This window comes from Parus major, chromosome 28 (genome assembly GCF_001522545.3).
Source record: "Parus major isolate Abel chromosome 28, Parus_major1.1, whole genome shotgun sequence".
NCBI lineage: Eukaryota > Metazoa > Chordata > Aves > Passeriformes > Paridae > Parus > Parus major.
This window is the reverse complement of record NC_031797.1, coordinates 1,583,746-1,609,482: the sequence shown is the minus strand read 5'-3', so window position 1 is coordinate 1,609,482 and position 25,737 is coordinate 1,583,746. Positions and strand designations below refer to the sequence as shown.

General features: G+C 44.7%; 1 protein-coding gene across 8 annotated transcripts in view; it reads left to right on the top strand.

Moving 5' to 3' along the window:
• The first annotated feature begins 3,003 nt into the window (after positions 1-3,003).
• AP3D1 (adaptor related protein complex 3 subunit delta 1) overlaps positions 3,004-25,737 on the top strand; it is a 43,225-nt gene continuing 20,491 nt past the window's right edge. For 5 of the 8 annotated variants that reach the window (XR_004500373.1, XM_033520190.1, XM_015651845.3 and 2 more), the window contains exons 1-9: positions 3,009-3,340; positions 16,800-16,895; positions 17,698-17,778; positions 18,331-18,411; positions 20,225-20,332; positions 20,671-20,800; positions 22,124-22,263; positions 22,525-22,598; positions 24,341-24,390. Coding sequence is in view for 6 of the 8 variants with exons in the window: in XM_033520190.1 (XP_033376081.1) it covers positions 3,245-3,340; positions 16,800-16,895; positions 17,698-17,778; positions 18,331-18,411; positions 20,225-20,332; positions 20,671-20,800; positions 22,124-22,263; positions 22,525-22,598; positions 24,341-24,390 (856 nt within the window). In the remaining 2 variants the exon portion in view is untranslated. Of the gene's footprint in view, positions 3,341-16,799; positions 16,896-17,697; positions 17,779-18,330; positions 18,412-20,224; positions 20,333-20,670; positions 20,801-21,562; positions 21,654-22,123; positions 22,264-22,524; positions 22,599-24,340; positions 24,391-25,737 lie in introns of those variants that run through there. The other 3 variants (XM_033520192.1, XR_004500374.1, XM_033520191.1) reach the window with 3 other exon arrangements.

Here is a 25,737-nt window from a genome sequence, read left to right as displayed (position 1 = left end):
CAACATTCCTTAGGGATACTCACTGTCAGCAGCTGAAGATGCAGCTGGAGTGGGAAAATTTCTTCCCTGGGAATGCTGCCTGCGTAAGTGCAACAGGGAAAACAGGAGGTGGCGTAATTTATTAAAAAAATAAAATAAAATAAAATAAAATAAAATCTGAGCTGCAAAAGCCAGGAAAGACAAAAGCTGGGAATTTTGAGATTTAGGTATCACTGATGGCAGCAATTAGGTTTAAAGCAATGCTCTCAATTAAAGGTGATCATAAGGGGATTCCAAACCCTTCAGCATTCAAAGGAAGAAGAGTGAAAAAGTCAATTGTGTCCCAAATTAAATTTTTAAGGCAGAACTAAATCAGGCTGCCTCAGGAGGAGAAATTCTTGGAAATTGATCTGGGAGGGATCAAGTCTTGGGTCCAAATCCATCTGTAGGACATGTTCCACACACCTCGGGGTGCTGCATCTCCCAGCATTGGCTTCCCTGTCCTGGGGGTGTGAGGGTGTGACAATGTGATGGTGTGACAAAGTGACAGTGTGACAGCAGCTAAGCTCCACTGCAAAGGGCTGAGCTAAAACAAAGGATTTTCTCTGAGGGGATTTTGGGGATCCCCTCAGAGACCAGCCCAGTCAGAAGCAGGGGGACAGTGGAGGAGACAGAGGTGGGCACAGCCAGCCCTTCCCAACCACAGCCTCATCCTGGTAGCTGGATGTTCTCCATACCATGAGGACTCCAGCAAACATAACTCTTCCCTTCGACTTTTTCCCTTAAAAAGAGAAACCTCCTGCATAGGGGGGGCTGATGTGTGCAGCTATTTCTGAATAAAACCAACACAACCCCCATGCTCTTCTCTCTGCCCCGGGGCCAACACAAACAGGCTGCAAAGCCCAGGCTGAAGGCAGAGAGCAAAGGGAAAAAACACTGGGAGCAAGAGAAATCCTTTTCCTTCCCCTGTTGTGCAGTGGCTCAGAATCCCAGGTGGATCTTGGCAAGGTCATGTCTCATTTTTGTTTGCAAGCTCCTTTCTCTTTATTTCCCTCCTTTCCCTGATGCTGAAATCCTGCTCTGGAGGTGAAGGTGGGGTGGGAAAGCAGCTCCTGTACATTTTGTTTTCCTTCTCCTGTTGCCTGTCACCACCCACCTGCAGTGGGGATATGTCACCCACATATAGGGTCTCATCTAGGGGTGGTGAGCACGTGGGTAGAGGACAAGCTGTGGTCACAGGGACACTGAACCACTGACCATTCTGTGCCCAGGTGTGGGAACACCCACAAGGCTCCATGTCTGCCTGGCCATCACCCTTCATGTCACCTGTCACAGCTCTCCCACTCTGACACTGGTCACCTGGGGCTGTGAGTGACGGTGTTTAGTGGGTGCTAAGATGTGGCAGCCTGTGGAGCTGCATCTCCAATAAAGACATGGCAAAAAATTTGACTCTGTTGGCTCTGCAGCCACTGCTGACACCCGCGGGCAGAGGTGAAAGGTGGAGCTCTGCCAGCCACACCCTGTGGAGGGATCTGCAGACCCATGGAGAGATCCCCATCCCTATGGAGGGACCCCTGACCCCACGGGGGGACTCTCAGCCCCCGAAAGGACCTGCAGACCCATGGAGGTGCTCCATCCCTATGGAGAGTTCCCAGGCCCCGTGGAGCGACCCCTGGCCCCATGCAGGAACTCTCAGCCTCAGAAAGGACCCGGAGGCCCACGGAGGGATCCCCATTCCCACGGAAGGACCCGTGTCCCCACGCGTGTCCCCGCCGCGCGGGACCCGCGGGAGCACCGGGTGGGCGTGGCCAGAGGTGGGCGTGGCCGGGGTGGGACAGTGACAGCAGTGGCAGCGGTGACACGGCTGTCGCGGGACGGGATGAACCCCAGAATAGTTCAAGTTTAAGGGACCACACTGGGACATCAGCTCCCACCTTCCTGCTCCGGCTGGGCCATCCCAGAGCTCAGGGCACACGATTGTGTCCAGATGGTTCTGGAATACCCCCAGCGAGGGAGACCCCACACTTCCCCTGACCAGTTCAGTGCTTGGGCACCTGCACAGCGAAGAAGTTCTGCCTCATATCCAGGTGGATGTTCCTGGGCATCGGTTCCTGCCCGTTCCTGTGGTGCCATTGCTGGGCCCCACGGAGCAGAGCCTGGGCCCTGCTCTGAGCCCTCCCTGCAGATACACACACAGGGCTGAGGGCCCCTCTCACCTGGGTCTCCTCTGGAGGCTGAACAGCCCCAGCTGCCAGCCATTCCTCGTACGAGAGATGGTTCAGTCCCTTCTCCACAGCCCCCACGGGCCCCACTCCGGACCTCCACGTCTCGCTGATCCCGAGGAGCCCAGAGCTGGACACAGCACTTCAGCTGAGCCCCACCAGAGCAGGTCAGGACCAGCTCCCGCGTCCCACCACCGATGTTCCTCCTAACACAACCACCGGCCTCTTGGCCACTAGTTCAGGTCCAGCAGCTCATTAAATACTCGGTGTTTGCTCTCGTGCGTTTGCAGGTGTTTGTTGCTTCCATCCCACGGCAGGAGAGGGGCAGGATCCCCCTCCGGACCCCGCGTCCTCCTGAGGGGCCGAGTGGGCGGAGCTCTATGAATGAGTGGGCGTGGCTTAGGTGAAGGGGTGGGGCGGGCGGGCTCGAGGAGGGGCCAGACTACTTGAGGGGCGTGGTCTGGGTGGGGTGGGCGTGGTCAGAGAGCTGCATCATTGCAGGGGCGTGGCCAGGGTGGGAGGGCGTGTCTGCAGAGCAGGGAGGCGGGCAGACGTGGCAGGGGCGGGGACAGAGGGAGTGTCCAGACAGTTCGGGGGCGCGTCCAAAGTCATAGGGGCGTGTCTGGAGGGCGGTGAGGCGGGCGGGAGAGCCCGGGCCGTTCCGGGGGCGCGGCCAGACGGAGGCGCGGCCCGGATGGGGTGGGCGGGGCTAGAGAGCAGCAGAGCGGACGGTGTTGGCCCAGGGGCGTGGCAGCTCGGTCGGGGCGTGGCTATTCCGGGGGCGTGGCCGAGCCCTCAGCTGACCGGCCGCCATTTTGTCGGTGCCGGATCTCCAGCGCCGCCCGGAGCTGTGCCCGCGGCCGGGGTCGCCCGTGCCCGCCCGTCCGCCAGGGCAGCTCCGCCCGTGTCCTTCCGCACCCCTCGGCATGTGAGCGCCCCGGCACCGCTGCTCTCACCCGGCTCGAGCGGCAACAGCACCGCGGCGGCCCCCCCGGCCGGGCACGGCCCCTCAGCCCGGCGCAGGCCCCGCCGCCGCCGCCGCCATGGCGCTGAAGATGGTGAAGGGCAGCATCGACCGTATGTTTGATAAGAACCTGCAGGACCTGGTGCGCGGCATCCGCAATCACAAGGAGGATGAGGTGAGGGGACCCTTCCCCGCGCTCCGGCCCGGGGATGTCACCGCTGTCCGCTGGGGCCGTGTCTGGGAAGGGAATGTTGGTTTGGGAGGGGGGAAGCGGGAGTCAGAACGAGGAAGGCGAGGCTGGGGTGTGGGGCAGGAGGGACAGGCTGGCTGAGAGCACGAGAGTTAGTAAGGGAGGGTCGTGCTTGGTGCTCACCTTTCCGTTCAGTGTGTTGTTGTGGTGTTGAGATCCGTGATATACGTATGGATATATACACATACATATTTATACACACAAGTCTATACATGATTATTGTAGAGGAATAATCATATAGGGGTTCCTTCCTCTCCAGGCCTACAGTCATGTGCTGTAGTCAACTATGTATTCTTCACCCTGAAGCTGTTGTACAGGAGAACTAAGATCCTAATTCAGCTTTCAGATCATTCATGCCTAGCATCTCCTGACTAAAATGTCCTCTCAGAGCTTTTCTAGGCAGCAATCAGTTCTCTGTGTTGGCCTGTTATCCACTCTTGTGTGAGAAGCACGTGATCAGGAAATTAGTATAGGTGAAATAATTAGTCATCAAGAACGTGTTATATGAAACTCCACAGTGAAGTGTCACATGGTAATTGAGAAGTAACGGGCCCCAATGTCATTTATGTTCATCTTCAAGTAGGTTGTGAAGCCTGAGAAGCTTTCTTAATGTTGGTTTAACAGCTGGGCTTTGCTGGTGTGTTGCGGGGCCGGGGGCTGGGGGGGGTCGCCGTGGAGTCAGTATCAGCTATCAAAAGCATCTGGAAAAGTTGTAAACATCTAACTAAAAGAAGAACTTTGCAAGGGAAACTGATCTTCCTTGCTGGTGCTATTGAACTGAAACACAAAATACAACTTCCAAAATCTCTGACGTGAAGCTCTTTGTGCACAGGACAAGGGGTTGTTTGGTAGTGAACATACCTGGGAAACTTTATTTCTCGCAGAATGACAGAATATAGTGAAAGGACCCATCAGGATCATTGAACCCAATTTATTTCAGTATCTGTAAAACTAATGGTATTGGTTTGATGGGCAGAGGAAGGCAGGGCTGCTGTGTGGTGCCCTGAAAAATACCATGAAGTGGTAACAGCAAATTTGTATGGAATTTATGAGCCTAATGTGTTCTGCCAGAGTGGGACCTGGTGAGCAGTATTCTTATGGAGCCTTTCCAATATGTTGTGCTGCTTTTAGTAAATATGCTTTATTCCTTTGTGCATAGGACAGAAGGTGTTTCATCAGCTGTCAAACCTCTGAGGATTCTCCTGGTGAACGTCCAGGTCTTTGTGGCATCAGTTCTTTAAGAATAATTGAATGTTCTTTCTGAAATAATTTTGTGACATACGGAGAATTGTGACCCACTGTGAGCTTGTTCTCAGTGTGTGACAAGAAATGGTTAAATCATACTGGCTTTGGTGCCCTTTGGAGTTAGGAAAAAACACTCCTTGGACAATTTTGTAGGGCTCTATGAACTTATAGGAAGCTTTTACTCAGGTATGTGCACACTCTGGGATACAGTGAGGTCAAAGCAATATGTTGTCTCTTACAACAGCTGGGCTGCAGCATGATGAGATTTTCAGCTCTTCAGTCTGGACTACAAATGGTGAGATTTTGAAATGGATAACTATAGGGATAATTCCTTTTTATATCCTCATGAGCACAGCAAAAATTAAAATCTGAACCAGGATGTGTTCAGCTGATTAAGATATTGCACTGGTAAAACTTGTGTGTTTGGGAATCGTTCAAATATTTTTCTCAATTCCAGAGCGTGGCTGCAAACAGTGCAGGACTGTGCCTTTTCCTGGCTTAGCTGGAGAGAGCTGTAAACCTGTTGAGCTTTTGGGTGTGGATTCAGTGCTTCCCAGGCAGTGGCCAGAGACATTGGCTAATTTTCAGGTGATGTTACAAAATCTGAATGCTGTTTTAGAGGAAGTAGCTGCAGAAATTCTTCCTCTTTTCCCTACAGTGCTTCCATTGTTCACTGTATCTGTTAAATGTTGCTGCAGTGCTGTTGTTCAACCAACATTTGTGTGTCTGAAGATAAGTGTCTAAGCCTAAGACAGACACTGTTTGGAATAGCAAATTTGTGTGTGTTTTAGTGGGGAGGATATTGGTTATTGGTCTTGGCTCAACAGGAGATTCTCCAGGAAGAGTTGTCCCTGGAAATGAGCTACTGTGATTGTTAAACAACAATGATATGAAGAGAAATGAAGGCAAGATTATTGTTTTGACTTCTGATTTACTTGTGCTTTTTGCATGAGGTTAGTTTATTTATGTGTCTTGGGCTTTATGTTTTGGAATTTAATCCCATGGAAAAATCTGCCATCACTTATTCACTCATCTCTGGGCAGTCTCTTCTTCGATGGAAAGGTTTATTCCTTTCCACTACTTATGCAGGTATCACATGAGCACATCTGGTATTTCACAGCCCATCGAGGCTGTGTGAGTGCTGGGCACCGCAGTTCACAGTGGATTTCTCAATGCAGTTCTTGGACAGCCCCACTGTGTTCTTGCTTGATGGGTTTGTGTTCTTCCTGTGTTGCTGTGACCATAAATCTCACACCACAAGGTGTGTCCTGAAGCTAGAGGAGGCCAGATCTCTTTATTCGTAAATTTTGTGTGTTCCTCAGATCTTTAGAGGAGCTGAGACTGCTGGAGGCTGCGTGGTCCTCAAGCTCACAGCCTCTGCAGCATGTTAATTCCCTGTCAGGCATTTCCATTGTGTGACCCATTTATTTTGAGTTTCAAACACTGAAACTGAAGGAATGGATTTCCCTAAGGATACGAGGTAGGAGAGGGAAGGTGGTTAACACAGTCACTGCTCTGTGCAGACTTACTCTGTCTGTGTCCAGTGTTCTGGGGAGCAGTGGGACTGCATCGTCCTGCAGGGTAAGCGCTGTGCACAAGGAATGAGGTGGCAGAACAGCATTAGCTCTTTCCCAGGTCTGACACGTTGTGTTTGCTTTCCAACAGATGCTTTAGTCCCTGTGGTGTTTCCCAGCACCAGTTCAAAGCCAAACTTGATCCTACTGTGTTTTACCGACTTTTCACTTCCAATACCTCATTCTCTCCCTTTCATTTGGAAAATGAAAGCTTTTGCTAGTAAAAGTGGTGTTTTTCAGCAGTTATTAGGTGGTTTTGTACACCATGGAGTAACTTCTCCCACTTTGTGCCTACTGCTTCAGGATCTTCTCCACAGCATGCTCAGGAGAGGAATGCCTTGCACCATAGGCTGTTAAAGTATACTGGATTTTTGCCAACGTAGTCCAAACTGATAAATTATATCTGTTTTCCTAAATGTGTTATAAGGGAAAGGATCATTTTCTTTGATGCTGTTTGGCCCTTGCACAGTGTTTTTCATTCACAGTTAAAAGTTTGTTTTTCCCAACAAGGAAGCTCCTGTCAGATGCTGATGTAAAATGTTCATTTATAAAACTGAAATTATAAAGTAACAGAAACCGATATTAATGGATGTGCTTAGGTTCATTCAGACAGTAGCCCTCTGTTTCAGGGGTCTTTAATTTACTGCAGGACACTTAAGGGGAGAGAAGGGATTAAAAAAAGTCCTGTACAAAATATCTGTGCACTTTCTTATAATGTGAGAAAATTGTCCCCCTCTTTTCTCAGAGACTCTGCAGTGTGTGGCAAGATTAGCCATTCATGTTTTTGGTAATCGATACTTTCAGGAAAAATCATATTAAAAATTCACATTTTTGTGTCTGTGGTGTTGGGTGATAAGTATCTCATTGCTGGTTTATGCTTAAACTGTTTCGGAAGAGTGAAAGGAGCAATCAGTGCTGTTGGTTGGGAAAAAAATTAACTTCAGTTACTAATATAATGCTAAATGGGAGGAGCATTGTGTGTCATGCTGTGAAATGCGTGTTCTACTGTCAGTTCAGGCTTTCCAACCTGGCAGTGGCTTCTTGCTGCTCACTGAGTGTTACCTGAGGACAGGGCACTTGTATTGTTAAAAAAGCTTTTTCCCCCTAAAAAAAGGGCTGCTGTGTTCCACTGCTGATTTCCAGCTTCTTCTCTGGCACATTTTCAGGTGAAATGATGATGTGGGGAGTTTTGAGGAATCTTTTCACGTCACAAAACTCTTCTGGACTCGACCTGTCCTCAGTGAGGCTGAAGGCCTTCTCATGCTATGGCTTCTGACAGCCTGGCCTCAGCCACCGGTATCCAATGGTGAGGGATGTGGGATGGAACATAATCAGGGAGTTTTGAGGAATGCTAAACAGCTTGTTGGTGCCTGAAAGAACAGACCAACTGCTGGGCAGTGCAGTTCATTGATGACAGACAGCTCTTTCAGGCACTGCTGCTCGATCAGTTACTGTGTGTCATATACGTGGTGATATCTTTGAAGGCAGCTCATTATTCCACCCACTTCCAAGTGGATCTGGAGTTGCTATTGTTAATTCTTAGCGCGTGTGAATCACTGGAAAAGACAAAGTCAGAAATAGAAACAATACACAAAGAGAGTTGGATAAGGACCTCATACCACTTGGGGAAGAACCAGTCTGGGACTGGTCTGCAAGGCCCAGTGTGACAGTGTCCTGCCTTACCTGCTGTGTCACGGACACAAAGGGCTGGAGCATGGAACACGAGCCAAGATGGGAGCTTGTTCTCCTGTGATTACAGGCAGGAGCAGCTGAGGCTTTGCATTAGTGCTGCTTTTGTTAGCTTCTTGCTTTCTCTTGTATTAAATATTACTTAATTGACTGTGGCATAAGTGGGGATAATAGCTTTGTTCCCAGTCTTGATCGTTTTATAGCTGTCTCTACTGAGGGTTTGAAATGCTCCAGACAGATCCACACTGGCACATGTGGAAGTGAATATTGTGTCCAGGCAAGTCCAGGGGAGAGGAAGAGCTGTCTGGTACCTAAGAAATGGCATGAACATCCACTGTACCTTCAGTGAGGCCTGGGGAAAAACAGCCAGAAAAATCAGAATAAAATATGGATACAAATTACATTTCTGCACTGTGATTAACTGTGGAGATTTATTTATTTGGTGCTTTTTTGATGTTGATCTTTATTGTTGTGCTGAGTGCAGAAAATGGGGATTTTTGTGGTATCTTGCCATCAATGTCCATGAAAGTGACTAAAAACCTCTTCTTCCACAGTGTGGGTTAGTGATTACATTTGTGTACAGACAGCACCTTTAGGTTTTTCACTTGGAAGTGTTCTTGGGAGTGTGTCCCATTCCTGGTGCCCTGTGAAGGGCAGCATTACATGACAGGCACCAGAAAGAACTGAGTCACAGGACCAGTTACAAGGGAGTATTTGTGTTCATTTGGTTATTAAAAACTGCTGATCATTCATGCTGAGAAATTGAAATGCTTCATAATCTAAGGGGGAGTCTTCTAAAATCCAGTTTTCAGGAAGCATAAAAATATTTGAATAGGGTAAAAGTTGCTGAAAAGAACGTTGGTGGTAGTGTTAGTAGCTCAGAAAGGTGGGTGAGTGGCTTTTTGAAATAAGAAACAAGTGTTCTAAGTAACTGAAATAAGTGAGCCCTGTTGAATCCTGAGTGTAACTGGGTATTAGGAATGTTTGGTTCCTACCAGCTCCCCATCAGTCACTGCCCAGCAGGCTGAGCAGTCAGTTTGTAAACTCCATAGCTGAGTGCTGGTTTTTGTATTAGCTGTTTCGTTTTTATTATTATTATTTCCATGATGACCTAGATGTTCAAACCTGACAACTTCTGCTGAGAAATTCCCGTGTTGAAAGGTGTATAAATAGAGGGAGGTGTTGATGTGGGAATGTTGAAACTTTCCTCTGGTTGGTTCAGTCTTTATGGCAAAGCTGTATAAAATATATTGCCCCAAGTGGATCACTGTTAATCAGCTTCAGCTTGGAGAGTGGATATTTGTTTAGTATGAGTGGTGTGATTGTACAGCAGGGAGGAGGTGAACAAACTTACTTTAATTACACAAATATTTGTGCTGAATTTAAGAAGTCAGGAATGGCCATGAACCATCTTTTTCTTCATTGTCCTCCTTACCTTTCCATAACTGCAAAGTACTCACAGCTGTGCATGAATCGGTGTTAGAGCTTTGTAGTATTTTCAGTGTTACATTTTTATTTGGTATTAATACGTCATTAAGCATCTTTTTTTGGTTTCTCCCTGAACTACTTCAGTCATCTGAGTCTCAGCAACAATAGCTACTTTAGTTCCTTAGGAGGAAGTGACTGTTTCCTATGCATCCAGCAAAGCACGTGCTTCAATGAAGCCTGCCTTTATCAGAGCCAGAAACTGCACAGAGATGTCTGGAACAAGCAAGTTGAAAAACCTACTGTAAAAAGACTTGCATTGCTTTTTGCATAGTAATGTAAAAATAAAACTTTGGGTACATCTTGTATTTGCAAGGATGAGCACTTTTATCTGACACATCTCTCCAGGCTTAAAAGTTGTCTGCTTGGATATGGTTTAGACAGCACAGACCCCTGAGAATTGTTTAATTGCTGCGCAATTAAATTAACAAATACTGTGATCAGACTGAAGATGTGCTTATGTTAAGGGACTGATCAGACTGGAGATAATTAAGGGACATCTCTAGACCCTTGCTGCTGCTGCCTGCTTACTGATTTACCAGTGCTTGGGGCTTGCTGATTGCTGCTTTCCTGATTCCCAAGGTGCCAGCAGTGATCTTGGCCTTGCCCACCTGGGAGGGGGCCAGGATGGCTCATGAAGCTCCAGCTTCCTGCATCAGTGCCCTTCTGTGGGCATTTCAGTGTGAAATCCTGAACTGTATTTGGGTAAATCACCAAAGAGGAGCTGTCCAAGGGAGACTACCAGAACACCCCAGTGCTTCCAGGGATGCTGTGGGTGCTTGGAGTCACTTTGGGCAAGCAAACTCTGCAGCTGTTTCTTTCCTGAAACCCAATCTTTGTGTTACAGACCTGTTCAGAAGATCCTCTGTTTTTGTGTAGTGCCTTAAGGGGCTGTAGTGGCTGGTCTGGGGTTGGGGATCTGCTCTGAAATTGGTGCACAGTACTTGCATAGATAGCATTTCTCTGAATTTTTGAATAAGGTTCAAAGGTTTTAATTGGCTTAAGAGTCACTTTAGGCTGGATGTGTGCATGCATCATGCCAGATTTCAGTTGGTGTGTGTAACTTCAGCAAACATTAACAAAAGAAAAAACTGTAAACTGACTTTTTGCATTCCTTCCTCTGTTGTTTGCTCAAGGAGTCTTGTGATCTCACTGTGCTTGTACCAGACAAGGGGCCAGTGGGTAATGCATTGTGTTTCTAATAAATAATCTAGAAGTCTGCTGCAAATGAACCAGCAGAACCTTGTGCCTCTGTTGTTGTCACTCAGAACAGTACATTGGGCTGGGATCTTAAGCCTACCTCAGGATGAGCCAGTAAATCCCTGGAAAGCTGGGTAGCAAGGACAAAGCTAAGGCATGTTAAAACATGTACAGCAATGCTATTTATTAACAGTTGAATGAAAGATAAGCTTGGCTTTATGAAAATGCCAAGTTGGTTTGCTGAGCCCTTTGTTGCAGCTGAGTGCCCTCTGCACTGCTGGACTTGGGCTGCTGCAAAGCCATCAGGATGAACATTGTGCAGCTTCCCACTCACTGCTCATCCTCTGTTCTGTGCTCAGCTGCTTTGCCATGGTTTTGGTGAAGTTACTTGTGAGGAGCATGTGTGGGAGCACATGCCTTGTAATTCTTTCTATCCAGCCATGGAGTAGCTTTAACAAAAGATCCTGTTATTTATCTCAAATAGCTTTTTCTACAGTAGTTAAATAATATAGTATTTTTATGGAAATTATTGTGTAATATGTTGATCTCTAATGCTGTGTCCAAGTCAGTAGAAAGCAGCACATTTTGCTCTTTAATGCCCTTGTTTGTTACTTCAGTTGATTCATTCAGTACTGTCATGGTACAAGGTGTCTGGGTACTTCAAACACTAGAGGTTCTCGCTGACTGGTTCAGTGGTTTTTGACATCAAGAGCTGCTTTTGGGGGTTTGAGAGAAGCCTGGCAAGTCATAAATATTTCTTACTGGCCTTCTTTCCGAGTCAGGAGCTGGCAGCTGATCTGTGCTGTGCTGGGAATGGGATCTGCTGCCTGAAGCACAAACAGATCTGGAAGTTCCTTCACCTCCACAAGGTGTCTGTGGTGTGACTGCCTTTGGTGTTGAGCATCATGGTCATGTTATGAAGTTGCAGCAGTGGCCATCTTCCTCTCATGTGAGACCATCATGTGCTTGTGCTCAGCGTGATCTCACCAAGTTTGGAGTTCATCCTTTGTCTCAAAGTCCTACCAAAAACTGATAAAACCTATAGTGCTTAAAACAGAAGAAATGTTACATTCTGTGCTTATTTATTTTTATGTTCTGAGTATTCCAAACATTTGTTTTACCATGGTGTAATTTCGGACATATCAGAAAATATCTTGCTCCTTGTGGCATTTGCTGTTAATAATTTTTTCCTTAAAACACTGTGTTTAACCCTGGAAGTGCAAGAGAAATGGGAACTAATGTTCACTGATATTTTGCTCTTTCTTCTGGGTGTTGCAGTGGCAGGTTTGAATCTCAAATCAAGTGCATTTGGTTTGCTGGGCTGCAACCCAAAGTGGGGTAGAAATTGCCTTCTCTTGGGTTTAGAAGGTGGTTTATGGCTGAGATGAAAATATAGCTTCTTAAAGACTACTGGAAATGAGTAGTTACATGATGAAATTTAATATAAAGGTTCTGCAATGATCTCCATCCCAATCATTAGTGTACTCCTGTCAGGTAATAAAAAAAAGTACAGCATGGAGAATCACATTTCTTAGGAATATAATTGTTGTACAGATTAGTGATATTTTTTTTTTTAACTTTGCATACTGCTGGCTTGAGAAAGATAAGTCTTTTGTGAGCATCTCTGGAATTGTCAGCAAACCCCAAGTTCTGTCTTGGCTTGGAATAAAGCTTTAGTGTTTTTCAAAGTTAAGTCAAAAAACATGGCTGGGAAATTAAAAATTGTATAAAATGACATTTTTGGCTTTATACCATGACCCACTCCCCTTCCCCCTTCCATTTCAAAGGGACTGTGTCTCTGATTCATGATGCCTTCTTTCTTATTTTAACCACTCACATTCATTTAAATGCACATATTTTCTAGGTGTGATCTTGGAATTCTTGAGGAATTTGGGCTTGTTTTAAAAAACAGCTTGAGTATTTTGTTAATGGATATAAAATATTCCAGTATCTCGTTGGTGACATACTTTGAGAAATGCAGTTGTGGCTGTGCTGTTCTCACAGCTTTGTTGAGTACTCTCTGCTCACATCTGCAGGCTTGGATTTTAGCTGTTCTCCTCCGGGTGTGTTCCTGTAATGCTCCTTGGGAGACAGAACAATTACCAGAGTGGTTGCTGTAGCATTTCATTAAGGAGCCTTTTCCACCGTGGCAGAGAAGACTCCTTTCCCACTTAGCAGCCTAGCAGGAATAAAAGAGAGCCTCAGCCCGTTGCCTGCTGCTCTGAGTCTTCAGCTCTGCTGCTGGCAGGGAGCTCTGTCCCTGCTCCCACCCTTCCTCCTGGGGGTTCCTGTGCCTCATGGATCTGTCTGTCCTCACCACCCTGCCCGAGCATTGCTGCCTCCCTCAGGGCCATCTAACTGGCCGTGTCCACACGTCTGGAAATGTTGGGGCTTAGAAATGCTCCTCAGTCAGCTGGCCAGAATGTGTGAGCCATCAATACAAAACTGCAAATTATACTGTCACAGAATTAATAAGGAATTAATAGTAAGAAATATATTGATATTGTAATGAATACTGGGAGCATAAATGAACTCTGGGCACTGCTGAGGCCCCATCCTGAATTCTGGGGTCAGGTTTGAGCCCCTCATGGTAGGAAAGACATGGAGGGGCTGGAGTGTGTCCAGAGCAGGGACTGGAACACAAGTGTGATGAGGAGCTGCTGAGGGAGCTGGGGAAGGGGCTGGAGCCCCAGGAGTGGCTGAGGGAGCTGTGGGGGCTCAGCCTGGAGAAGAGGAGGCTCAGGGGGGACCTTCTGGCTCTGCACAATTCCCTGACAGGCAGGGACAGCCAGGTTGCTCCCAGGGAACAGGGACAGGACAGGAGGAAATGACTTTAAGTTGTGCCAGAGAAGGTTTAGATCGGATATTGGTAAAAATTGCTTCATAGAAAAGGTGGCCAGGCATTGGAAGGGGGCGCCCAGAGTAGTGGTGGAGTCACCATCCCTGGAAGCATTCAAGAAAACATGTGGATGTGGCATTTGGGGACATGTTTTAATGATGAGCATAGCAGTGCTGGATTAGCAACTGTTGAACTTGTTGATCCTAGAGGGCTTTTCCAACCTTCTGTGATTCATGGGACCTCAATAGCATTTAAGGAAAAACTGAGCTAGTTATATCCTGGGAAATACTTATTTTTAATTACCACACTAGGAAATTCCTATATTAGAAGGATTGATGCAAAAACATGATTGAGCAAGATATCCAGATTTTTTGCTGTGTCAGTATGTAAATGTGGTTTTGGTTTTTTTTTTTTTTTTTCTTCCAAGTGTTTAGGCCTCACAGAGTGGCTACAATTCTTTTCATTGCATCAAGTGGTTGTTATGTCTGGTGTGACCCTCATGGAACAGCTCATGGGCTGCAGTGGGGGCTATGGGTATAGCTCACTGGGAAGTGCTTTGATGCAGGACCTGCAGGTCCTGTGCATGCCCAGGTCAGCAGCGTTCCCCGAGCCAGAGCCTTGCTAAGGATCCGCTCCCGCCTCCGGGTTCCCTCCCCCGGGTTCCCTCCCAGTTCTGTGGGTGTGAAATGTGGCAGCGGATCCAGCCGGGTGTGGTGCTTGGCTTTGAGATTGCAGAGGAAGACTGAATAGATCCGTTTTCCTCATATTGCTCATTCATGGTGGTGCCGCTCCACAGGATTAACAAAAAGTTAATACCTGCTGATCCTGTAAAGCTTTCTATATATAGTGCCTGTCATTCCTTGGAGTGTTTTGGGATTTGAAGTGCAGCTGTTTTGGAAGGACTTCTTTCTGCTGTCTCTAATCCCTTTTATTTTCAGTTGCAGATCTGATTCTGAGTTCTGTAATATGTTTTTCCAGAAGCTGGACTAACTGGTAGGCAGGGATTTGCCTGTGGGATGTTTGGGCTGGTGACTTTGGAGCCTGTGTTCAGCTGTGCCGGGCTGGGCACTACTGAACAGTACAGGGAACTGTACTCTATTTTTTCCCCCCTCCTGCTCACACAGTGGGTTGTGCTCAACTCCAGAGAGGTTGCCAGGAAGCTTAATCTAATGTTTGAATGGTTTGGGGATAGGTGCAGTGGGAGATAAGTGAGGCTCTTGCTTATGGATGTGAACACTGAGAATCTGTGTGTCAGTTTTTTCTGCCTTGAGAACCATCACTGGCCTCTTTGCCCAGGATGTGGCAACAAGATACACACGTGAAGGATTCTGTGACACTGTTCCAGTGTGCTCTTCTGTGGGCATAAAATATTCAAGGCTAAGTACAATATATTTGTGGATCAGTTGCATGTTGTGTAAGTCACTCTTTCAGCATCTTCGATGAAGTATTTATTTTCTACCCTCAGAAGGCTTATTCAAGTATAAACTCAAGAGTTTAAACTTCAGGACTTGAATCACTCTCAGGTGAAGGGTTTAAATTCCCAAATCTGCTTCTGGATAAAGTCACCTGGTCACTATCTTGTTAAGTGTTTGGGGGTGATGCCATCTCCAGTTTTGGCAGATGCAATCCATTCCCCTGCATCCAGGAGAACAAAGGGATCTGTGTACAGGATAGGGTTGTTTGGTGTTTACAGTGCCCTCCCTTAACATGAGAATTCCCACTGTAAGGATAGTATTTCTATCCCAAACACAGGCATTTAGGAATATCTTAAAATTCTTCAAGTTCTTTCATTTGTATGCTAAACACCCCCAGCCCTCCCAGCCTGGCTCCAGAGCAGAGGGGCTCCAGCCCTTGGAGCAGCTCCGTGGCCTCCTCTGGGCTGGCTCCAGCAGCTCCACGTCCTCCTGCTGTTGTTCCCCAGGGCTGGGGCAGCTCTGCAGGTGGGGTCTCACCTGAGCACAGGGGCAGAGGGGCAGAATCCCTCCTCCCCTGCTGCCCACGCTGGGGGCTCAGCCCAGCACAGGGGGGTTCCTGGGCTCAGTGCCCGTGGCCGGGGCAGGTTGAGCCTCTCACCCACCAACAGCCCAAGTCCTTCTCCCCAGGGATTCTCTCCATCCATTCTCCACCTACTGATTCTAGCAGCAAACTTTTGTGACTTGAATAGTGAGTGTTACTCCAGGACATTTGAAAATACTAAAAAATGGTTGTATTAATACACAAAAATTAGTGTAAAGGGGAAAAAAAATGTTGATTAAAGTCAGGCCAGTAGATTTCTATGATGAAAATATAATTTTGGAGGAAGGTGATGGTATTCAGGCAGGGATTAGGTAATCAGGTTCTGACCTGGTTTCTCTGGCAGTTAAAAATGTGAATTACCCTGGTGCATACATGGCTTTGAAAAGAGAAATTATTTCTTTGCATTTAAATTTTCATGATTCCTGTAGCAGATGCCTTCAGTACTTAAATAATAATTAATTGTGAACTGGAAGAATCTTTGGCTGAGCAAATTCTGCTTATAAATTAAAATCTGTACAGATAATTTTAAATCACATGTTTGCCACATCCTTCCCACAAGCACAGATGTGATTGCTTGGAAAGATGTGAAGCACCAATATTTAAATGTAAACATTGTGACATTTGGCTCTTTGAGTTGCTGAGAAATTCATACAAATAACTATTATTTATCAAAATGTGTAAATGGCAAAAGGGAAAGCTCATGTTAGTTTAGAACCAGAGAGGGGGTTCATGACTTTCCATGGCTGGGGGGATCCAGGAAGCACCTGTGTCCCATCCAAGCCTTGTGCTGTGGCCCTGCAGGCACGGGGAGTGGTGTGGGTGCACACCCACAGTGTCATCATTGGCAGCATATCCAAAAGTGGGGTAGCTCAGCGTGTTTTCATCAGTCACCTTTCATTTGTGGGCTGTTACCAGGGTTTGACAGTTTCTTCTTGTGGTGTAATGAGCGGGTGTTCTCTGACATCCCTCTGGGGGCAGTGAGCTTTCTAGCAGTGGTGAACTCTGGTTTTGTTCAGACCTCTGCCTACTCAGTCTCCATTGAACAACTTCATGTTTGCAGATTTTTGAATCTAGAGCATTGGAGTGAGTGGTGTAATTGTGAGGGAGAGTCAGAAGGAACAACCATCAAAGAAACATTCCATACTTTTGGTTTTGTAATGGAATTGTGGTGGTTCTTTTTAACAAGTAAGTTTGTCAGCATTAAGTGCTTACTAAGTAGTGTGTGTGTGTGTGAGATTGGTGCTTGCAAAGGTGGAGTTCTGCTGCTTCTCCCCACCAACATGCTGGAAATGTGAGAAACTGTAAAGCAGCTCAATTTTTTGTTTGTTTTCCTCAGGCAAAATACATCTCACAATGCATCGATGAGATCAAGCAGGAGCTGAAGCAGGACAACATCGCAGTGAAGGCAAATGCAGTCTGCAAACTGACCTATGTAAGTGCCATGCTGGGATCCCATGGAATTGCAGCTGGATTTTGTTCTTTCCTGCTGATTTGGAGCCAGCCTCGAGTCTGGGTGTCTGCTCTCCCTAGATTGCTCTAAGTGCAGGCTGTGAGGACAACACTTCCCCAGCTCTGACATCAGAGGCTGCACATTCCTGCTCTGTTTGGTACAATTGGATTTTATTGTGGTTTGTCAGGAAGAGAATTTCATTTAAAACAAACAAGATAAAAGTTAAAAGAAATTGTTTTCAACTGGCTTGGTTCTTATGATATAATGACATGAGCACGTGAAACTGGGTTTGTTTCTCTTAGCTTACTCCTTTGTTGACAAGGAGAAGACAGAAATAATGGTAATTCTTTTTGTGGTTCTGTTATGGTTTTTATTAAAAAAAAATCAGAAAGAAAACCCTTCACACCAATGCTTACATAACTGCATATCATAGAATCACAGAATGATTTGGATTTGAAGAGACCTTAAAGCTCATCCACTGCCACCTCCTGCCATGGGTAGGGACACCTGCCACTATCCCAGGCCACTCCAAGTCCCGTCCAGCCTGGCCTTGGACACTTCCAGGGATCCAGGGGCAGCCACAGCTGCTCTGGACAACCTGGAGCTAATAACTGTTTAAAACTTGATATCTTTCACTTACTGTGAGTGGTGTGGTGTAATATTGCTCATAAACCTGTGATGTCTTACAGTATCATTTTCAGACTCCTGTTGTATCTTCAATTTTTTTGACCTATTTTCTTGAGTCTCTTATTTCAGAAATTTATCTTGGCTTCTCTGCTCACAGTTACAAATGCTGGGCTATGACATCAGTTGGGCTGCTTTCAACATTATTGAAGTTATGAGTGCTTCCAAGTTTACATTCAAGGTGAGTTCTCTGTAAATGCAGCTGTCCTGGCCAAGCTGTCAGATACCTCTTGTGAAAAGCCAGGGTATTTTTGTTAAGACCACCTGAGATTCCTAGTACCAGGCATTTTTTATTTTCTTATGGTTTTATAATTTTTCTTGAAAGATTTGTTTCATGTTCAGTTGCAGACCTTTTTCACCAAATGGGTGGAATGTTACTTCCTAAGGAATAATTTCCAAATGGGGCTTTGTACCTGAAACTCAGAAGCCAACATAGACAAAATTATAGTAGACAATCCTACCTTATTTCTGCAGCTTTGTGGTCACTGAACATATAGAGAAGGTGAAGGTGGTTTTATTATCCCTAAGACAGATAAATTATCAGTAGAATGTTACTTGTCTGGATTTACTCTTTCTTGATTTTCTAGAGGACCCTCTCATGCCTCTTCTGTTATATAAACCTACTTGTTCATCTTTTTAATATTGCTTAGCAAGCCACCAGTTGTTTTCCACCTAAACATTGTCTAAATTGACTTTAAATACAAACCTTGTTTTCCTCCTTGCCTTTTCCCAGCGCATTGGTTACCTGGCTGCCTCCCAGTGCTTTCATGAAGGGACTGATGTCATTATGTTGACAACTAATCAGATCCGAAAGGTAAATGTTCAGTTCTTCATTTTTTTCTTGCACTCTCTCCCTACTCGTAGTTTCACATTTGTACCAAGTATTTCTCCATTAGGAATATTGAAGTATTTAAGTAGAGTTCTTGATTTGAAGTCTCCTGTCATTCCACAAAGTGAGGGATTAATGAAACACTCAGGAGCTGTGCACAGCCCTCCCTGTGCTGTCTCATACCAGCTCTGTGTTTGTTCAGCACAGAGAATGGTGACAGAAATAACTTCGCTGGTCTCTAGGCAGTGCTTATGAGATAGTAGCAGGCAGGAAAAATGTCCCCATTCCTGAAGTAAAATGAGCAGTGGCTCAGGAGTGACGTGGCTCCACAACATTTCTACTTGTGAGGGTTCTTTCTGTCTGTAATTCCAGATCAGACTTTGACTTCTCTGGTAGAACTCGGTTTAAAAATGGTGAAGACTGCACTGAAAGTTTTGTTCTGTATTCATGTACCCACATGTGTATTCATTTTCATAGAGCTTGATCACTTAGAGTTACTGGTTTGTAGCATAGTTCTCCCATTCTTGAAGTTACAGATTTTTTTTTTTAAAGCTCTTAACTTTGATTTTTTAAGTATCACTGCTTTAAAATTTGACTGATCCAGTACAAGATGTGCCTACATTTTTACCATATGAGGAACTAAAATGTGTTTTCCTTGCTTAAAAAAGAGCAGTGGGATATTATCCAATATCTTGCCTAAAGAAACTAGTGTTTTTCCCTGTACCTTTTGAACTATTCTGTGCTGAATGTGAATATCTATTGTCTTTATTATGGACACTTTATTTTACTGAATTTCAGTTGCTGGCTACTTCCACCTTGTGCCCGAGTTTTTACTTAAAAGCATCTTTCTTTATGGCTTTTCATATTTCATTGATCCAGCCACTTGAGATTTGAAGGATTTATGAGTACTCAAAATACATTAAAGCCAGGATGAATTGCAGTTTTTTGCTCCTTAAGAAGTAGATAGCATTATTCTTACAGTAGACTCTAATTTCCCACCAGCTGCAGCAGGTTTTTAAATGAGATGCAAATGGCACAGAACCCCAAAGGCCTGACTATGTTTAGCTCTCCTGAAGCAGCTTCAGTGTCCACGTGAATCTGGACTCTTAATTCAGCAGTCCATGTGGGAATGCTCTGTGCAGCTTCTCCATGTTTGTGTTTCCTGATATTTATTGTCTGTACTTGAACATACTCAGAGATATGGTTAAGTGATTTAAGCTTAGAAAGACCTGAAAAGTGGAGGGCTGGGTAGGATACTGACTGCAAGTAGGTCCAAGGAAACTTTACCAATGAATGTGTTCCACACACATAACTTGTGTCCTCTCTTTGTGGACTGGAAGTTGTGGTGCTGCCAGCAGCTTGGGTGAAGAATAATCTCATTTCTCCACTAGATTAAGGTGGTACAGCACTCACCAAGAGTGCTTGTTCCCAGTGGAGTTGATGGCACTTGGAATTTGACTGAGCAGGGTTAGTGTTTAATACCAGTTTTTTAGGACTTTAAGTATGTTTGTGATCCTGTAATGAGTGTTTAAAAACTATTTCCCAAAACACCCAAGGTGCAATCTCTTTGATTGCTTTTATGTTGCAGTCATCCATCTCTTGTTTAATTATGGTTTCTTTTGCCCATTATTAAACCCCAGGCTGGCTGTACTTTAGCAGGTGTTAGTAGTTGATACATAAATATTCCCATGAAGCAGAAGCTCTGCTTCATTTATGTTGAATAAATAAAATTAGTCTGTGGAAATTTCTTGACATCCTGTGTGATCTTAAGTTTTTGAGCGTGTTTCTCTTTTTTTAGGATCTGAGTAGCCCTAACCAGTATGATACTGGAGTTGCACTGACTGGCTTGTCCTGTTTTGTTACTCCAGATCTTGCCAGGGACTTGGCAAATGACATCATGACATTGGTGAGTTGATAAGGTTGAAATAACTTTATAGAATATTAAGTTATTCAAATCTGGTAAATATCTTAAATTTTGAACAGTGAAAATTTTGAATGTGAAAACTGCTGATTAATTATTGTGGGGGTTATGGGGAGCTTTTACAGACCTTAGTTTAGATCAAGAGGATCAGTTTGAAATATATTCATTACTTTTGGTGATGAACAACAGTATTTGTTGTATAAGCTGAGTTCTCAAAAAGCAGTTGAGTCTCCCAGGAAGAATTTCAATGACAGGAGAGTGAGCATAGGAGCTCTGGAAACACAGATGTGCTCAGAGCCTGACTGCAGTTGTTTCATTAACAGATGTCTCACACAAAGCCTTACATCAGGAAGAAGGCAGTGTTAATCATGTACAAAGTTTTTTTGAAGTACCCAGAGTCCCTCCGTCCTGCATTTCCTCGCCTTAAAGAGAAACTTGAAGATCCAGATCCCGGTGAGTGGATTTTAGTGAATTCCTTCTGCTTCCACACATGGAGGTCCATGTGCTTGTAGAACTTGTGGAGAAAAGAATACATGAAAAATGCTGTAATCATTTTTTGGGCACTGACTCATCTGTTTCAGGGTAGGTGAGCATAGGAGAGGTGTTTTGACAGGTGTTGCCAAACTAAAAATATGTTCTTTAAAATGTCCATTTCTTCAAACCCAAAGCTACTGAAAATGTATCAGTGGATTAAACCTTAATGGACAAAGCAGCTTAAAATTTCCTGATTTGTTGCTTACTGAACTTGGTTACTGAAAATATTTCAGTTGATTTCAGGGTTTGGGGTTCTGTTTTTATTTCTTGTGCTTTTTTAGCAAGCTGCAGCTATTGACTTGCAGTGAACACACTTAAAATGATTTAACAGTCTTTAGTGTATTTTTTATTTGAGTCCAGACTGCTCTTTGGCCCCTCAGTAGTGTGTCAGTGTAGGTCAGCAGCAGCACAGGAAATCTGCAATTGTTCTCTATCATATTCACATTTTTGCTCAGTCTTCAGGAGGTGCTGGTGTTCCCTCACTGCACCAAAACACTTTTTTTAGGAATTCTGTGTACCATGTTTATTTATCTGATCTCCACTTGATTTGTATCTGCAATTACAGGGAGAAATTTAATTGCATTTCCTGGACTATTTTATTGTGGGCATGGAATATTCATCTTCCAGGGACAATGTTATTAAAGAAAGCAAAATCCCTCACCTGCAGAGAGAGGAAGAAATTGCCTGTTATGCTTTGTGGAGAGAAGGATTGCTCTCTGCTAGGACACCCAGCCTGTCTAGACTAAAACATTCCAAACTGACAACAACCCATGTAAGAGGCTGAGCAATGAGAAGGGAGTGAATGTGTCCAGTCAGATTGGTTAAGGAATTGTTATTTTTGGTTTGTATTTATAAATTTTTAAGTAATATGTATCAGAGAAGTCAAGAGTGATTGGAAACTTTCTGGTGGATGATTATTGTGTTGTCTGTGTCCCACAGCCACCTTTCCATAGCCTAGGGCAGGGATGTGACAGTGTGCTGTTTTTTGTCATGCTGGACCCAAAGCAGATATCTGGCTTGCTGCTATATTAGAAAATAGCCAGAATTAAATAAAACCCTTTCTCAGTTTGCTTTTGCATCCCCATATTTACTTTACTGCCTCAGGGTTGGGAGTGAGGCCAAAGCATTGAACACACAGGTTTGAAGCTCCAGCTGCTTTTGCTGTGGGGGTTCTGCACCAGAAACTTCAATTACAATGAAGGCATTGATGGGATTTGTGCTTCTCCCACTTGTTTTCCCCAGGTGTGCAGTCTGCTGCAGTAAATGTTATTTGTGAGCTGGCTCGACGCAATCCCAAAAATTACCTTTCCCTTGCTCCACTCTTCTTCAAGTTGATGACGTCATCAACCAATAATTGGGTTCTCATTAAAATTATAAAACTGGCAAGTATTCTGCTTTTTGTGTACAGGGTTAGGGTTCTCATTAAATTACCTTGGGTGTGAAAATGGATTTCTTGCTGGGAGGCATAGTTACCATTCAGTCTGAATAAAAAGAAACCAGGAATATCTTCTAATGTTTGTGAATGTAACCAAAGAGAAAAATATGTTAATATAAATCTTGGTTTAAATACAGTGAGGTGTAATTTACATAATGTTTTGAAGCTGCTGAAAAGCAGCTATTAACTCACTTTTCTTTTTGAATAGTTTGGTGCTCTTACTCCATTAGAACCAAGACTGGGAAAGAAACTGATTGAGCCCCTGACCAACCTCATCCACAGGTATATGTGACAGATTCTGCCTTGTTCAGTCAGGACTGGGGAAGGACCTGGTGGGTGGGTCAATAGCTGGGGTGAGGATGCATTTTAAAGCTTTTCCTTGACTTTTGGTATATTGGCTTCAAGTATCAAAAGATAATCTTACATCAGGGTTGTTTCTGAAAAACCTGAGTGAGGTAAAATACCTTAAAGGAAAGTCTCTGTGTGTCTGACTGTCAGCATTAATTCCTCCAAAGGATGCATGAAAATTGGAGCAATTTACTTTCCTTTCACTGCATTTCAAGACAGAGATGACTGTGGAGAATGTATAAAAACTCTGGCTTAAAAAAGGCTCAGCTGTGTATTTGCCTCTCCTGTTCACCTCACACATTTGATTCTTGACTTTTGGAAGTGCCTTACCCACCAAAGCAACATGACAAGGAATATATTAAAGCCCTTTCTCATGTGTTTGGCAGCTCAGATGTGTTTTGAAAGAGGTTCTTATAATATATAAGTTCTAAATGTAGATTAAATAAAGTTGAAGTTATTTTCTTGTCCCTTGTTAATGCTGGCTTGTGGCACTGTAGTGGTTCTAATTCTGAACTGAAATCAGGAAATAGATGCCTTGGAGGGAATTCATAGATTCTCCCAGTTAAGAAGAGGAAGTGTGATCTTATGCAGGAGCTGTTGAGTGAAAAAGTTTGTTTCTTTTCTTGTGACAAAGCAAGATTTTAAGCAGATATCTGTGTAGCCTTGAGACCAGCTCTAGCCAGGTGATTTCTGTCCATCTTCACATTCCTTTAAGGCAGGCTCAGAGCAGATCAGCATCCAGGTACCTCCAGGGAGTTGTCAGCTGTAACAAATAGATACAACCCACCAGAAAAAGGAAGATGGACAATCCTACCTCCTCTCCCCAACTCTCACATCAGTAATTCTGACCTGTGAAGACTGAATCCTCTTTGGCTTGGTTTCCTTTCAGTCATTTTGGTCCTCATAATGAGTCACAGCACCCTGAGCTGTTCCACCAAGTGCCCAAGGAGCAGAATTGTTGGTCTTGGCTCTCAGCATCCCAGGCTGACCCTCAGGGCATCGCTGTGCTGCTGCCTCTGGAGCTGTGCTCCTTCCCTGTGTACTTGGAGCCTGCTCCTTTGGGGATTGGCAGGTTCCTGCTTCCCTTTCGTACAGATCAGGCTTTGTAAGGACTTCTGCAGTGCTCAGAATTGCAGTGTCTTGTATTCACTGGCTGGCACAAGCAGCCTTGAGTGAATTTGAGTTTGGGGGAAATCAGACACTGGAAATGGGTTGCTGACTTCCAGGGGTGGGAAGTGTGTTCCTGCATCCCAAGCCTCTGCTGCTGGGGTGTGACTCACTTAATTGCAGAGAGATTTGAGCTTCTCTATCTGCCTTGTCATGAATTTTTGACCTTGGGCAGAGGATTTAATTTGATTCTTGGACAAGATTGCTTCAGTATTTTGTGACTGGTGCTGGAGTTTGAGTAACCACTTCCTTCCATATTCCTTGTGTCACAGTGCCCTTACTTGCTGCTTTTCCAGGAAGATTTTTGGGTTTTTAAACATTTGTTTAAAAATTCCTCCCCCCCAACCATTTTTAAGTGAGAATCATTTCATCTGTTTGAAGGGATATAGAGCAGAATATTGACAATGTCTTGTGAAGTTCAAGGTGCTAACTAGCTCCAAGATAGTGCTGACAACTCTTCAAAATGTGCTGGTTTATTCCTTATTTAATATACTTGATTTCTGTTTCAGCACCTCAGCCATGTCTCTCTTATATGAATGTGTGAACACAGTAATAGCAGGTGAGAACTGAAACTTGGAACCTAGAAAAAAAAATGTGGTGAACTTTGTCATCAACTAACACCATCTGTAAACCCTTTTTCTTTAACTTTCAATGTATTTTATAATGCAATAAGTCTCCTGGCAAATGTTGTTACTGTGGGGCTGAAATCCTTTGTTGTCAGTGGGAGAGGCACAATCACTACAGCTGTGTTGTGTTTGCTGAAGGCTGAAACCAAGTACAGACAATGAGATTATTTATATGCCAGATCCTAAATGTTGCTACAACTACAAAATATACCAGCAGCAACAGAATTAAAACAAGAGCAATGTCTCTTTGCCAAGTTTTCTTACGTGATGATGGATCAGACTTTTTTTTTTTTTTTAACTTTTGCAACTTTGCAGTTTTAAAATGGGGTGTAGTTCCTTAGAGGAGGCAATTGAAGTTACTGATTGGCAGTTTCAGTTTCTGGGGAAGAGATATGAACTCCATAATTGGAGTGTTAGAGAAAACAAAGGCAAAAAGGGATAACACAGTATTGCAGCTCAGGCTTGGCACTTTTCCTATCAGAGTGTGGAGCAGAGGGTTATTGACATTCACAGTTGGTCTGTCTGTCTCCTGTGGGTACTTTGGATAATGTGCAGAACTTGCTGAGCTGGGTCAGTTCAGAGAGGGAAGAGAGATCTGTCACTCACTGTGTATTCCTTCATCCCTTCAGGGAAATGAGGTGTCATGATGGGAGGGAAAATAACACAGAGAATATTCTGATTGTGGGTGAGAGTGGCCTTCACTGGGATCCAGTGGGTTCATCCTGTTGGTAGGGGGAGAATTCACCACCCAGGACACCTCAGGGATGGTGATGTCAGACTCAGAGCCAGCAAACAAGCCCTGAGACACAAGAGGAGCACCTGGCACCTGCCAGCTCTGGAGGTGACAGTGTCCAGCAGAGCTTCCCTGCAGGGACAGAGGGCAGCACGTGGCACCTGCTGGGTTTGGCTTGGCTGTGCTGTGCCAGCAGCAGTTACCAGGGTAGAGCCCACCTTTCTTACAGTGGGGCTGTGTGCTGCCAGAGCTTTCAAGTGTCCCATATAGCCAACAATGGCTGGCTTGATCAAAGCTTCAATCTAATCACATTAAACTCCAGGATCCATTGCTGCATCCCATTGCATTAGGAAAGTGCACATTAATTAAAAATTCAGCTGTACAGTAGCTGCTGACATTAACAGCCTTGACTGCTGCTTGATGTCAGTGAAATAAACTTCAGTGAGAGCAAAGAAAAGCAGCTTTGACCTGGCTGTTGCAGCTGTTTCCACCTTTACACTTTTTTTCCTGGCCTCTTTATTATTACTGTTTTGGTATATGAAACTTT